General features: G+C 40.5%; 1 protein-coding gene across 1 annotated transcript; it reads right to left on the reverse strand.

Moving 5' to 3' along the window:
• Positions 1-50: 50 nt before the first annotated feature.
• LOC131228057 (uncharacterized) lies at positions 51-10,620 on the reverse strand. Its single transcript, XM_058223886.1, has 6 exons — positions 8,709-10,620; positions 5,097-5,281; positions 4,835-5,005; positions 1,860-2,060; positions 1,213-1,464; positions 51-729 (listed from the first exon to the last, which is right to left on the reverse strand). Exons 1-6 carry the CDS (start codon positions 10,225-10,227, stop codon positions 271-273), a joined length of 2,787 nt encoding a protein of 928 aa, XP_058079869.1. The 5' UTR covers positions 10,228-10,620; the 3' UTR covers positions 51-270.
• Positions 10,621-16,721: the final 6,101 nt, after the last annotated feature.

Below are 16,721 nucleotides of genomic sequence, written 5' to 3' on the forward strand. Positions count from 1 at the left end.
TCACATTTTAGTAGACCAAGTTGTGCTAGCAATAGGCAGAAGTGCAAAAGTACAGCGAAGGATAACTTCATGTATTTTCTCCATTAATGTAAGAAGCGTTACAAAAAACAGTGCACCTTATATGTTGAGTATGCTTGAGAAAAACTTTCATTTCATTTCCTATATGCATGCATCAAACATCTTCAAGTTTCCTAAGGCATACCAACAACTCACATGTCAAAGGCAGTTCATATAAGTCATCCATAACTCTACAATCTAGAAAAGTCTATATTATTGCCGCCTTTGCCTCTTTATTCTCTCAAGGGCACCCAAATGACTGTTGCCGTCATTGTCTCCACCCGCAGCATCCCCATCCTTATCGACCTCCTTTGCCAGCTCCCCGAAAACAGCAGCTGGAACATCCTTTTGCGCGATTTCAACTCGGTCATCGGACTCGTCATCTGAATCACTGCCTTCGGGCAATTCAATATCCTCATTATTTGCAGTTACCTTTCTCCCACCATCAGCAGTACGGATCACGCTAGGCTGTGACTCCACTCCAGCACTGACAAAGCCCACTTTCCTGCTGCTGTCGTTAGTAGCCGGGTTAGTGGAAGCAGGGACTAAATGGCGTTCTAAAGCAGCCATTTCATCTTCGGGAACACCAGCACGCTTTAATGTGTCTACTGTTTCCTCGAGGTTCAGCTTCTGATCCTTTTGCATCAAATATTCAGGAAGAATGATATGTGTCTGCGAGTGGAAGAAAATGATAAAGGAAACGACATGAATACCAAATATTGAGTTCTGTTACACAAACAATTCAAGAGAGCTGCTTAGGCTACTCGCCAAACTGCGATCATCATACCGCTCAGAGCCTCACACGCCTGCCAATGTGGCACACGTCTGCAAGATCTGGGCAGTTCACCAGATGGAGTCCACCTTGTATGTGTTGTGGCCTGAGAATCAGGCCGGTTCACTTGTCAGGTGGTCCAGATGCGTAAGCTGGATGTGGTTTATGGGTGCTTCTCCCAAATACATTATTATCATGCACCTGACCTAGCTTATGACCAAACCAGCCTACTTCCTGGCAACAGAACATAGATGGGGAGGCCCGCTGAATGAGTGGCCATGATCACATACACATGTTCCATGTTGGCATATGTAGGAAGAGGAGGATTGGCCTACTGCAAGTAGCCTTCTCATTACCAAGATCCAAAAATCAAATATACCAACCTGGCTATAGCCAGCTAAGATACTGCGCTTTGTACGAAGCATCTCTCGGAAGGTGTCTTCATTCCCATGTTGCACCTCGAATTCATGCCATTTGTTCCAGAAATCAGAGCCAGAACGTGGATCCGCAAAATGTGATGCATATACATATATACCACGAGCACGATCAATTTCTCCCAAGCTCTTTTCTAGCTCAGCGTACTTCATACACATAGTTTTCGCATCCTTATCCGGGAGACCAGATTCGATGGCTTGCTGCAAAATGCATTCACAAGCATAGAGAAGAGAGTTGAATGTGCTAGTCAGCAACACATAAAAGGAAGATTGCTTATGCAACACCTTTGTATTAGGAATAGAAGATACTTCAACTAAAGAGGGATATGGAGGACCACCTGTGTCTTTGGAATTCTTTCCCTCTTCTTTGAGGTATCTTTAATATTTTTTCATCCATTAAAAGGAAATCCAACATTTATAGCACATGGAAATGTTATAACATGCGCATGATTAAGAAATCAACCAAACAAATATATATATATGTATATCAGGAAAACTCGGGGGTTTCCCAACTTCATATCTATGTCAATATCACCACTCCTAAACTGAAATACTGTACTAGATGAGTTACAACGGATAAGGGAAAAAGAACAAACCTCGTATATTTCCCTCGTTTTTGGGACGCCAAAAATTTCAGTTGCACGAGCTATGTAAATTTCATACATGTTCATTTTTTCATTTTCAGGGACAGCCTTTGTAGCTTGATCGTAGACTTTCATTGCACGCTTTGCAAGCCCATAATCCTCTTCCAGCTTCGCATATTGTAGATACAGTGGTTTAACATCTTCAGCAGGTGTCTGATAATAGAAAGGTAAAGGAAAACCACATGCAAGTTAGCAACATGATGATTTCTAATGAAAGAAAGAAAAATAAAACCAAGGCAGTCAATGTGAAATACCCAAGACACTAGCTACAGACTATTCATCTTAATAATAATAGTAGCAGTAGTAGTAGCCTTGTGCAGCTAAGTGGAGTTGGCTCTTTCAATTCATGTTTTGTCACTCATGATTCAAGTCAGGAACGTTGCTTGGTAAAGGTTTGTTGATCAACTGCCTTCCTGACATCAACCATCTGCCTAGATGAAGAAATTGTCACCTTGTCACAAATGTTGATTCTCTTCGAAGAAATTTATATTCAACAAGCAGGTGATGATAGCAGCATATGGGAGCTCAAAGCCGACAGCAAATTCTCAGTCCATTCATGCTGTTATAAATCTCTGACCCAGCCTAGGTCCCTTTCTGTTTGGTACTCAGTAGTTCAGTCCAATGTTTGCAGTATCGATAATATTGGCTGATATTATCGGCATCGCACATCAGCGATATGAAACCTGTATGGAGTACAGAAACTTCTTCTTATCGCATATTATATCGCAATGTATCGTTATGTATCGTCGATATTGCAAAATATCGGCAATTTTTCCTTTGAAAAATTCTTTGGTATCGTTGTTATCTGTCGATATCGACAGATATCATCAACACAGGCAGGAACCCTGCTGCCTCTTGCAAAAAACTCCCCAAACTTCTTCCTTTTTTTTGGTCATTTTCCTTGATTCTTCTTTAATCTAAACACATTGCGGGTGGATTTTGGTCCACCTTTTGGGAGAAAAATAGGCATTTCAAACCGGAATCATTTTTTTTTTTTTTTTGCAGATTTGGGGCCGATTTTTCATTTGGTGAGTGATTTCTACTTCTTTTGCTTTGAATGTATTGGTTGTATTTCCATAAATGTCTTCTTACATTTATAAATGTTATGAATTCACTTTGAATATAGTTGCATCAGTTCAGTCAGATAACACATAGCTTAGGACCCTATACAAAAGAAACTTATTATTTGCACTTCTCTTTTGTGATGTTATGATTTAAAAGTGTATTAATGTCTTTTTTTATTTTAACAATCCATGAAGTTTCATTGAAAAATTTGACTAATATCCATATCTCCCCATTTTTCACAATAAGTGTGATACATTAACGGATACAAACTATATATCCCATGCGATAACCAATATGTATCCGTATCCCAAGGGAGTGATATGTAACGAGATACCGATACGGTAAACACTGGTTTGGTCTAGAGGGCCACGCCTAAAGCTCAGTGCATTCCGCTGGACAGCATCGCCTAAATAAAATTTTAATGTTGGATCACCTGAAGAGCAGGAGGCATGTCTTTCCTGACAAATATTCGATGTGCTTCGAGAAAGAACCTGTTCCCACCTCTTCAAGACATAACTGATCCCAACTTTCTTTAAGGTTTGGAATTGCGTGTGTTGCCAGATTCAGTGGGAACCCTCTTAGCAGGGTGGCCAACCAATGAGTGGGGTCCAGTAGGGCAGCACTTATGGAAATTGGTTGGTGGAGTGATTCTATGGATAGGAGCCTATGGTTGGAAAGAAACAGTAGGATATTCCAAGGGGAAGGTAGTTCTGAGTCTGCTTTATCCTAGGAGATTTTTTTTAGCACATTTTTGAATGGTCTGTGTTTGACAAAAAGCTGACAGGTCTCCCAATCCATTTGTTTTGATCGATGTGGATTGAATCTATCAGAAACGAATGGAGTCCAGCGAAACTCAAAGAAATATGATGCATCCACACTGAAGTTTGTTCTAAGCTCAACTTTGATGGGAGCCCTATTGGAAACTCAGGGCCAGCCGGGTTGGAGGCTTAGTCAGGGACTATGATCAGGGAGAAATTGTGATGGAATTTTCAGGTTCCGTGGGAGTTTGTGATTTAAAATATTGCGAAGCAGCCACTCTTCTACAAGGAGTTAGAATGGCAGTTACAATCACAGCCTACTTATCATTGAAGGGAATTCGAGGAATGCACTTGGATAAAATTGGACTGTTTTCCACAGGGCATTTCTAATCTCAGTGAGGAAGCTTCAAATTTAAGTCCATCCATTTCAGTATCTTTCTCCCATGTGCATAATTCCACTAACTCAGAGGCAGAGAGAGCCAATAGAGATTAGATTCTGATAGTGGATGTGAGATTTGTGGTTCCTGTTTAGTTCCCATGTTCTCATTGTATTTGTTGTTTCTATTTCTTTGGGCTTTTTTTTTAAATACCCACAGGATGCTCTAAGCAGCTGATGTATCTGTTCCTTCTCTTCTTCTTCTTCTTCTTCTTTTTCTTCTTCTTTTTTTTTCTTTCTTTAATAAGGGATGTTATTCATCTCACACACACACACACACACAGACACACACACACACACAGACGTTCATCATCACATTGTCAGGATTCAAGATGAAAGTTACAGCAAAAGATTGGCACCGACTGCTGACCTAGTGCAACCCTTCTCAATCCAGTTTTGAGACTAGCAATGAGAGCACAAAACTCCCACAGGTGCTATGCAATAGATTATTGCATAGATTGATTACAATCAAGCCCTATCTAATTGTATATTGTATACATTGACTACAATCAACAAATATTCTCATTAAAAAACATTTCCTACAATTCCAACAGATCAATTATTAAGGTCATAGTGCCAAGTAAAGCCAAGAGGGTAAAAGAAGAACCCAGAAAGAAAGAAGGTTCCAAAATATGGTTCAAAGAGTATAAAAGTTTTTCTTCCCATACCATTTCAATTGCATGCTCGAACAACTCTCTTGCCCGCTCTAGCTTTGTTTTGCCATACCTTTTAACAAATTTGGAGAGGTATGTGACCCAAATATTCTTGACATGGGGATATTTAAATATCTTTACACCTCTTTCATATACCTTGAATGCATCTTCAAAGTATTTATTCTCCTGAATAAAAATAACACATTTATAGAATATCCAAATAGATAAGCAAGGAGAAAGGATCACAAAAGCTGAACATTATTACAAAGGTTTATACCTCTAGAAGCAATGCATAGTTAATTATAATTTGTGGAGTGGCTATTTTCAAATCAAGTATCCGCTCATAGACTACACGAGTAGATTCCAGAGTTCCAAGGCTCTCCTCCAAATCCACATAAAAGGTCCACACCCTCAATGATCTGTGCAGCTTCATCTGCACCGGTTCATGCCCATCAGCAGCAACTGCATGAATTAGAAAATATGAATAGGCAATGTGGAGTTGTGGACAAATGTAAATTGTAAAGTTATGCTTAGATTCTACAACTTTCTATCTTGTGTCTAATGGAATTTCCGTTGTTCTGCACATAAGTTCCCATTAGACACATGGCAAACATGTAAGATTCAAACAGCTCATGGACCCACAATGGATGGGCCAACAGGCAAAGCCCTGACAGATTGATTTGAGGGGGAAAAAAAAATTACAATTGCCCATTTTCAGTCTGTTCCACTCCAGCAGTTGCAACCATCCAATTCTGATTTTGAGGGCATGGTGGTCCATGCTGGGACCTCTGAATGTGTGATCCAGATCTTGTACATTCTGCATGTGCCTCATTGGGACTCATATGAAGAAAGAGTGTGCAATAATGATGCAATCCAGAGATATAAGACTTCCAAAAAAGGAGCCACTCCGGTAGTCCCTCATGCTTTTTTTTTCTCAATGGTAAGCATAACCCTGGTGCTTTTAGGCAGGTGGACGGACCCATAATCAATCTGGTCTATCCATTTGGTTTGCTCTACTTTGTCATGGGTCAAGGAAATTCTCTATATGGTCAATGCCATAGAGAAATGGAATCTTGGATCAAAGAAGGTCCAACAATCAACATGAATAGTCCATCCAATAGGAATCCACTTTGGATAGCATGTCTCCAAAGAACCAGTTTGATCAGATGCCCATGGGCCATGACCATAAGCATCACATTCATGGCTGGGAAAAACCAGGGGTCATAAAAAAAGACACTAGTGTTTGAAAGGTTAGCATTCTCCAATCAATGAGCTTTTCATGGTAGCCCATGAATTGAGGGTGAACCCAATTGGCAGTTCAGATCAATGATTGGACTGCCCACATGTCTAAAAGCACTGGAGTGCACCAACAGCGTCATTGTAACCCCAAGAGCAAATAAGTTAAAATAAAGAACTAAATAAACGCCAAGCACTGACATGGAAATATTGGACAACTTGGATGTTAAAAATCAAGAGGCAACTGAAGATGCAGCAAATGGATGTATGGGAAGAGATCCCAAATCTCGCAGAGGCTCGAAGTCGATGCTCAAGACATTTGGAGTGATTTGTGGATCGTTTTAGAAATTCTTTCCAATATCTACAACAACCATTTCTATACTTCTTGCATATTTCATTTTCAGGCCTCAAAATATAGCCTGGAAACTAATAACAAAAAATGGGCAATGCGGTGGTACCATGCAGATATGGGTGGGGCCCACATGATGTATTCACATCATCCAACCCATATAGCAGATGCATCACCTTAGAAACTTCTAGCACTCAAAACTCAGCCTGATCCGAAACTAAGGTGGGTAACAACTAACAACTAAGGGAATGATCTAGTAGGGAACACCCACCCTTTAAATTCACAGGGGGCCACCTGAAGTGCAAAATAGCCTGATCATTGGCCTCAAAGGAGTTCAAACCGCCTTGATTATATATACACAACACAGTGGGTCCCCCACGCCCAAGGTGTTCCGTAACGGTAACGGTGGCCGTAACGACCACCACCGTTACCTTTACGATACAGGGCATAACGGTTGTTACGGCCCCGTAACGGCCGTTACGGTCGCTCTTTTTTATTTTTTTTATTTATTGAAAAAACCCCCCAAAAAACCTATATCTGCCCTGCAATGTTGATTAAAAAGTATGAAAAACCTGTATATGTCCTGTAATAGACCATTACGGGGCTATTATGTCCTTTATAGGGGATGTAACGTACTGTTAAAGGCAATTATAGGTCATTTTTTTCCATAACCGCTGTTACGGCCGTTGTGACCCCGTAACGTGTGACGGTTGCCACCGTTAGCTTTACGTAACGGCCTTTAAGGTACACCATGCCCACGCCAATCAACGGGTAAGCATTCTCTCCCAGCTCGTTCTCTTTTCTTTGGGCCACCTTAGCTTTGGATCAGAATGAGTTTTGTGTACTAGGGGTTTTCTGAGGTGCCACGTCTGATAGACGGATTATATGGTGTGGTTACATCAAATGAGCCTCACATCTACCTGATCCTCTTTTGTTGGTTTTCTTTTCTGTTTCTGTTCTTTTTGTTTCTGATGTTGTAGCTGTTGTTGTTTTCCTTTTCTTTAGCTTTCACCATTCTAATAATATCCTTCATCTTTCAAGGGGAAAAAAAACACTGGAGGATGCCGCTAAAAAGATAGTGATGAACTTGGGAATCACTTTGGGGTTCTATATCTTTCTTTTAAAAAAATAAAATTGGCCATGGGTTAGCATGGAGCTTGGGTTAGGTTAGTTGTGGGGTCCTTGATTATTTTTTGCCATGTTAGGAAAGATCCCAGAAAGCACTAGACAATGTTTCTGAATTAGATTAGCAACAGAATATAAGTGTTGGGTCAGAGAGAGTCAAGAAAGCCAAAAAGGCAGTGCATGAGTGGGATTTTCATGCAAGATCCACAAAATACAGGCAGAGGCTGGACCATCAGCCACATTCAATCTTTTAACAAATTATTTTGAGTTTTTCATTAGTGAAGTTGCCGATTTTCTGCTCATTCTAGATCAACTGCACCTAGTTGCTTGTTTCCACTGCATTTGATACAATTACCATGATTCACATTGATTTTGATCTATTTTGAGGCTATGATTCATATTGATTTTGATCTATTTTGAGGCTCACAGATTGCATGAAATAAGCCGAGTACAATTAGCAATACTTTTTTTTTTTTGTGGAGATTAGCATTACTCTATTATACAAATCAAAGAGTGAACAATTTTTTATTTTTTTTAAAGAAGGAGAGAAAGATACACTTGCAGTGTGTGATAGATGATACGCAGGCACTTGGAAATCACTTAGAAATTGCATTAGTGGCATACAAGTCAAATCAAACTGTCCAAATTATGGTTCCCAGCTTAGATGGATAATGCACCAAAAAATACACTTATTTTATAATCTATCTAATTGGTGGACACTCGTTGGACTGTTAAAAATGGAAACTATCCAAGGGTCCTATTCCCACAAGCAACTGTTCACAGATCAGAGGTCAGGATTGTTCAAAAAATCTATTCCTGAGATTGTGACTTGATAAGTGCATTATGCAATTTAGTCAGTTTAACTCAAGTCCAAAAAAAAAAAAAAAGACACAGCAAGTCAATTGCAACTCCAAACTCAGGAACTCTGCAAACTAGCAGCCAGTCAGACTTATCATAAAACTGCAACCACGTAGATGCAATCTTTGTCAAAATGTCTCATTATTTTGCAATGAACAGTTATCAATGGACAAAAGATTTGCAACACCGAAAACAGAGCCTGTGCAATTTTTCAAGGTAATAGACTGTCTTAGAGCACAATACTACCAATTGATCTGTTTAAAAAGTACGTGAATCAGCAATGAACTAAGAGACAGATACCAAAAATACCCAGCATCTTACCTCTCCGCTTGACCTCCACCGAGGGCTCTGCCGTGGCCCGCCTCATCAGCTCCAACGCCCCTTTAAAATTCTTATGCCTCAGCTCCATCTCTGCCCACTCGCACCACACACTCGCCAAATTATCCACTGTCTTATAACCAACCTGAACAGCCTTCTCAAAAATAACTCTTGCATTGGCCACATCTTTGTGGTTCTCGTACAATCGTGCAAATGCAACCCACAATGTATGGGGCTTCCCCACTGCCTTCATGGGATCGACGGTCCTCACAGCCTCCGTAAATGTCAGAATCTGCCGTGTTGGATTGCCCTCAAACAGTTTCACCCTCCTGTGCCATTGCTCCACATTGTGCGGATTCTGCCGAAGCAATACGCTGTTCACAAGCTCAGGCCTTCGATTCATGAGATGATCCAGCCTTGCCAACCTCAAATCCAAATCATTATCGTCATTCAGCCAAAATCCATGCAAAATCCGCTTCCCAAGCTTCTCGACCGACAGACTCAAATCCAACCGTACATCAACAGAGCTATCTTCATCCTGGCCGTCCTCCTCGTCATCGCTGCCATCCATCGTCTCCATCTTGGCATTGGTTGCACTCTCTTCGAACATAGTATAGCAGTCAAAAATCACGCTGAAGTCCCGCACAGTGACAACTGTTGTCAGGCCCTCTTCGAATATATCCCGCGCTTTCTCATACAATCCCCGTCGTACATAATAATCTGCGAGCGACGTCCAGAGGCGGCCCACCTCATCAGTGAACTTCCTGATCCCACCACGGATGATCGCATCCACGTTCATCCCAGACACCTCATTTGCGTGGCGGGTCAGGAGATCACAGAGCTCTAGCCAGAGCTGGTGCCTGGTCTTGTTCTTGATTGAGTAGAACCCATCATCATTGAGGACGCCAGCCAGGCGCTCTGCAGCCTCCTGCCAGAGTTTGGAATTGACAAGGAACTCAATGAAGTCCTCAATGTGGGTGGGGTCAAATTTCAGGTACCGGCGGTAGACGCGGAGCGAGGTCTCGATAGGAACACCCTGCTGGCTGACAAACGTGAGGTATGGGCCCCACACGCGGTCGTGCTGGGTGACGGGCAGGGCACGGAGGGCCCGGTCGAAGGTGCGGCGGGTGCGGGTGAGAAGGCGCTGGTGGGTCAGGGATTGGAGATACATGGTCCAGATGCGGGGCATCTTGTGCATGGTGACGAGGGCCCGCTCGAACGTGTTGTTGAGGGAAGAGTAGTTAGGGTGGGTAACTGGGAGGGAACGGACAGATTCGAGGCGCTCGCGGAGGTAGGCGTGCCATAGCTTGTAGCTACCAGGGAGAGCGCGGAGAGCCCTCTCATAGAGAACGGAGCGTGCAGCAAAAGGGGCTGTGGAGCGGGCAATTAGGTAGCGCCACCAGAGCTTGAGGCTGAAGGGGTTGCGGAGGATCTCCTCCTCGTAGGGGAGGTCTGCATCGGTGGGGTAGAGATCGGGGGAGATGGACGGATGGGATTTTGGTTCTGATGATGCCGTCGACATGGGGCCTGGCGAGAGGTCGAGGAAAAACCCTAGCTTTTGTTTTCCTATTGATGGGTTGGATTAATGGTGAAAGAAGCAAGCTGTTGAATCGGGTGGGGGAGACGAAGGAGGGCGAGTTGGGTGGGGGAGAGATCAGGCGAAACGGACGGTCGGGATCGCATGAGATTAAGCTAGGTTTTCTGGGGTTTAAAAATAAAATAAAATAAAATAAAATAAAAATCTTTTGGAGAGAGAGAGAGATGACTGTTATCGGATGATAGAAGATGTAGCGAGTTGTTGACTCGGCCGAGTTGGGAAGTCGACGAGTTGCCGATCGGACAGAAGCGGCGTCGAGAAAGCGAGGAGAAATGGCGGAGAGGAGCGTCTTCGACGATTTGATATGAGCCCTGCCCACCGGCTTCTGTTTGAAATAGGATTGCGTACTGAGTTACTCAGAACGCTTTTATCGTACCGAGTAAACTCGGTTGGGCCTAATATGAACGTATGTGGGTTATCCACGCCGTCCATCCGCTTTTTCAGATCATTTTAGTGATTGAGTCTAAAATATAAGTGTCCCCAGAGCTCAAGTGGACCACACTAAAGGAAACAATACTAATAATGACTTCGGCTGTTGAAACCTTTCTAGGGCCCACAGTGATATTTATTTGTCATCAAGCATGTTCATGAGATTACACGGACACGGATGAAGGGAAAATACAAATATCAGCTTGATCCAAAACTTCCGTGGGCCCTAAGAAATTTTCAATTGTAGAATTTAAATTCACACTGTTTCCTGCGGTGAGGTCCACGTGAGACTTAGATATATCTCATTTTTGAGGTCAAGCAATAAAATTATCTGTTAAAATGGATGAACGGAGTAGATAAAATATGTAAATCACGGTGGACCCCACAAAGTTTGCTCAGTACGCAATCCGCTTCCCCTGTGTTTGCGGGAGCGGATTTCGGTGCGGCTCCGGCCTCACCCAAGACGGTGGCGCCCTTAGTTTGGGTCCCCTTAATGAACGTATTATATATCCCCACCGTCTATAAGTTTTTTCGTATCATTTTAAAATATAATCCTTAAAAATGTAGTACATCCAATTCTCAGGTGAACCATAACATAGAAATTAATAGTGATTGATCATTAATGAGCCACAGGTGTTTTGGATCAAGCTGATATTTGTTTTATTCATCTAGATCTACATGGCCTCATTGATAGGTTGGATGTCAAATAAACATTATACTTGAGATTTGGATCCTCTTCACTTTGGGCTCTAAAATAATCTTGTGATATAAAATACATACATCAAGGTGGGTCCCACAGAAGGGACCACACTTAATCGGCTCCTAAGTTTTCCCTCTCGCAATTTTATCCATTGGATTTGGAGACATTTTTTCAATTATCCAAACAGTTTATATGGTGGACCTCATCGTGGATGGGTTACCCAAAAAATTAAAGATTGAATATCCCATCAATTTCAAAAATAAAAGTAAAATAAGTGATTGAAGGAGGCAGTACATTGTTCAAGTTTAAAGAGTTAAGTGATAAATAGAATATATTTTCCAGCCTGAGGTTTATTTTTTTCATCTATTTGTATTTCCCATCTAGGCCATCATATCAACGGTTGTGATAATTAAGGTCCATCGTTAAAAATAGTTTTAATAATAAAAACTTGACCGGTGACCCACGCCGAAGTCTTGAAAAATGGCAGTGGAATGGAGATGAGGATGACAATGGCGGATTGGTACTACCGCACTAGGACCTAGTTAGAGATGGACTGTCGTGTCGTGTCAGGATATCTATAGGGTTGACCATCATGTATAAGTTTTATCCATGCCATCCATCTGTTATGACAGATCATTTTATGTCATGAGCACAAAACTGAGGCTGATTGAAGGCTCAAGTGGACCACACCACAAGAAGGAAGCATTGGAGATTGAATTCCTATAGTTGAAAACTTTCAAGAGCCCACTGTGATGTTTTATTTGCCTTTGAACTTGTTGGTAAGATCACATGGACCTGTATGGAGGGAAAACATAAATATCAGCTTTATCCAATAACTTATGGTCCATTTGAGTCTTCAATCTGTCTTCTTTTTGAGCTCAAGCCCTAAAATGATCCATTAAAATAAATGGAGGTGTGGATAAAACATATACACCATGATGGGCCTTACAAAAGCCCCTAATAGGGCATCTGTCACTAGATAGGTCCTGATGGGTAGCACTCAATCTAAGTCTGGCAATAGTTGTCGAATCGGGCAATGATGAATAGTGGGGGTCCAATCATCAAGTTGCATGCATTATACAATGAGAATGGACAATTTAAAAATACTCGTGAGTAATTCTCATTTATGGGTGATATCCGGTGAATTCAGGGTCATGTTTCAATGATTCAATTTACGTGATTTACAATGAGGATACTTAAAATATATTTATTTGAACTCTTGAAAACCATTGATCACTTAAATCTTTTTCCCAACAACGATGGTGTTAACTCAACCAGCCCTATATGCTTAGGGTCATTACCAGGCTATTGGCTTTTTTAGCCCAAGTGGAGCCTTGTGCTGTTAATGGATTGGATCTTGATATCTTAATCAAATTCAGTCCCCCATTAAATCGAATTCAAACAGATGATTGGATCAAATTTGGGTTACGAAAACAAGATCTCTATTATTATCGGATCGAATTTGGATCTGTCCTGATTCAACTAGATAAAAATCCAATTTGACATAAGCGGATGATTCTACCCCACAAATTCAGAAAGGGCTTTGAAAAATAATGGGAGTATTTTCTATATAATCAATGCACTCGAGAACGGTTTAGAATCGAATTTCCTTCTAATCAGATTGCCAAGGCCTACCTTATAAGGGAATTAGTGACATGACAAATAAAAAATTAGTTTAAAATCTAATAATTTTTCTTCTTTTACAATATTCCTTCCATCCTTGATAAGTCCCATTATACAAATGGTTTTGATGATAGGAAAAGTTGCTTTAAACTAAACATGAAAGCCGAATACAACCTAAGGAAGTAGGGCTAAAAGTTGGGCGGGTTGGATCGAGTTGGTGCTCAACCCAAGGTTCCTATACCTCAACCTGACCTGACCCAACCCAACCTCAAGTTGGGAATTCTTACCACGAGAAGGCTCAGTCAAGTTGGTTGGATGGATACATGTTAATATTTTCATTATTACATTACTCTATTATATTTTCAATATACATTTTATTTTTTGTACCTATGATTTTATTAACTATATCTATATAGTTATTTATAGTAAAGAACTTCATTTTTTCTAAATAAACAAGCAAAATATATAGGACAACTACTCTTTTAAAAGTCATGTTGTGTAGCAAGCAATCTATTTGGGAGAGAGAAATCCGACGTATCTTGTTAGCTTAAGTTATCGGAAATGACGTAGACCAAAGAAACCCGATGGCATTAGAATTTCCCGTGTGACAATCTGCACTCAATTATAATTTATAAGTAACTTATATATTGATCGTGTTCAGGTCAGGTCAGGAAATGTGGGCTTCAACCTGCAAACTTAAAAAATCGCACCCGAACACACTTTACAGCGTATACCCTGATTTCTACATTGTTATAGTTTACCCCCTCAAAATTTGTTTGTAGTTTACTACCTAAAAAAACCATTTGCAATTTTCCACTTGAAAAATCTATGACTATTTAAAATACTCAAAATGAAAATGGAGAAGAAGGTGAGGTAGAGGAAATTGTTGGAATTTCGGTTGTTATTCGGAATGATCCGAAAATAGTTGCTATTGAGCCATAAGGGTCACTTTAAGTTCCTTTGCATGTAAAGACATCTTCTTTCATGGTATTTTTTCAAAAATAGCATCCCTTCACCTTTAATTCAAAATTGAATGGTGCTACATTTACTAAGAGTCATCACCGTTCACAAATGAATAGTCATCAACAATCACCAAAAAGGCATAACTCTTCTCAATTTTCTTTTATATATTTTAAAAAACTATCTTTTTCTTCTTTCTTTATTTTGAAAAAACTCAACACATGAGAGAGGATTAAATGCTAGAGTTCTATCAAAATTACTCTATGCAAAAAGCAAGAGTTTCATTAAAACAACTCTCTTTATCTCTTAGTATTAAATATTAAAATCCTAAGTATATTTTTATCTGGCATTAAATGCTATAATTATGCCAAAAGCAATTCTCCTCGAATGCCAAAATCAAGTAACGTAAGGACCACAATAACCTTCTAATGTGAGAGTCTAGTGACGAAGGACTCCAGCCAACACATGATTCGAAGAAGCGAGTCTCTTTCTTATACGCATGGTCGTATGCGATAAGTTACGCTGAAGTGGAAAAATCAAAAAGCTTTTCAGAGCCAGTCGTCCAAATCCTTCACAATGTTGGAGACTACGCAAGGCCACCACCTCTCAAAAAGCTTATAAAAAGGAGCACGCAATGTAGAACTCTGTACCTCACACCAAACACAATATATCTTTCTTTCTTTTTTTTACATTTATCCTAGCATAACTTAATTTATCCTAGTATTAGCATAACTTGCTACTATTCAATGCCATCACAATAATATCATAGGAGTAGATTAAATGCCCTATGGCCTTAGTTCAACAAACAGGTGATCACAAATCAAAGGTCAGGATTGTTCAGCCAATATGATTTTGGTTTGTACTATGATTTTGATTTGTACATTTTAAGTAGAATCTCTGTGAAAAGAAGGAAAATTTGTCTTCTAAAACAGGAGATTTTTGCTATCTTTTCTTCCTTCAATTGAAAAACACGAAAGATCGCTGGAGTGTTGTGGGTGAGGAATTAACGAAGAAATTAGAAAATGGTAATCTAGGTCTAAAAAAATAAGTTTTTAAAACAATAATAATAATAATATACACCGTTTGGTTCATCATATAGGGAAATGGGAACATGAGAAATTGCAAACAAAGCAGCACTAAAACCATGATGGTCAATTCAACTGACCATCCAAACATGGCCTAACGAAATCCTAACGCCTGATACAAGGACACAACAAGAAAAGCCTCGTCGGGCTGTCCTATCAACAATCACCAACTATGAAGCTTTGGAGGCCGTTTGGACACAAATGAATTAGGTTGCATTCAGATAACAGAAGTGAACCACCACCCCACAAGGAAATAGTAGCACCCAATTGCAGATAATAGCTAAGTGTATGATTATCCATGGCTAATTAGATGGTTTTGTTTGGATGCACCTATCGAATTGAATTGCAGTTATCACCCTAGGGCACACATGCGATTTTAGTAACGATTAGGAGTGGGGCGAGGAATTAGAGTTACCCAAAATTACCATTTTTTATATATTGGATTGTTATAATTTAGGAGGGCAGAGAGATGGCAATGGATGTTGCTTATGGAATTAGAGTTGAGTGGATGGAGTGGAGATACGCCTTTAAAGTTTTATATGATGGCTATATCAATCGAGCTTATGGGGAGATTTTACAGGATAGCTAAGACCAGACATACTTTATGGGCAGGGCTGCAACTTGGGTTTGGATCAACCCAACCTGAGTTCGGGTTGGGTCAGGTTCGGTGGGGTTGTCAATGCTCTTGGGTTGGGTTCTGGTTAGGGTTAAGCAAATTCAGGTCGGATTGGGAATAATCACGCGTATCTGGGTCAGGTATAGAGGATTTTGGATTGGAATTTGGGTGGGGTGGGATTGAGGGTCCCGTCCTCTCAAGGTCAGATTGGGTTCAGGTGGACCCTCAACCTGACCCATTCTGCTGGAGTTGTACCTCTATTAAGGGACAAAATTTTAGGCGATCAAGGAACAACATGCTTATAGGATGAACGTAGCTGAAATGAGGATGTTGAGATGGATGAGTGGTAAGACAATTATAGAGAATTAGACATGAACAATTGCGAGGGAATTTAAGAGTAGCATTAATAGGTATTAAGAGTACTAGTTAATCTTGGAAAAATGAATGAGAGAGTAGATTTATATGGTTTGACCATGTGCAAAGGGGAAGTTTCAAAGAGAGGGCTTTTTCTTTTTTTTTTAAAGCTTGTTAGTACACCCCACTGTCAGTTCACACTTCAATGTTAGCCACCCCCAACTAGGGAATCGATGCCAAGACCTCAGTGTTGAATTCAAAGAGAGGACTGGTCACTCACATTTCATTTGATGATCAGAGGCGAATTGAAAGCTAAGCAATGGTAACTAAATCTCTCTCAGGAAAAATTAGAGATATCTTCTACATTACCCGTGATATTTGGAAGTATCAGCGTAATTTCATAGAGTCGTACATGCAGAACACAAGCCAGATGACAGAACAGGGAGACCTAAGATGTATAAGATCATAAGATGAGTGATTCGGTAGATCTGAATTCCTGTACATGACTCATGTGGTACTTCACCATACGATTCATATAAGATCTATCTGTCTAAAGGCTAAAAGGGCAAGGCCCAAAAGCACATGGGTGAAGGTAGTAGATAAAGATTTGAAGGCCTGTGGTTGAACTGAAGATGTGGTCCCTAATAGAGTG

This window comes from Magnolia sinica, chromosome 15 (assembly GCF_029962835.1).
Source record: "Magnolia sinica isolate HGM2019 chromosome 15, MsV1, whole genome shotgun sequence".
NCBI lineage: Eukaryota > Viridiplantae > Streptophyta > Magnoliopsida > Magnoliales > Magnoliaceae > Magnolia > Magnolia sinica.

Bases quoted from the DNA above. Each gene is read 5' to 3' on its own strand.
- LOC131228057 (XM_058223886.1), bottom strand. From the start codon at position 10,227: ATGTCGACGGCATCATCAGAACCAAAATCCCATCCGTCCATCTCCCCC. The intron at 2,061-4,834 runs GTATGGGAAGAA...TTCTATTATCAG, and splicing joins TCGAGCATGCAATTGAAATG to ACACCTGCTGAAGATGTTAA. The intron at 730-1,212 runs GTTGGTATATTT...TTCCACTCGCAG, and splicing joins TCTTAGCTGGCTATAGCCAG to ACACATATCATTCTTCCTGA.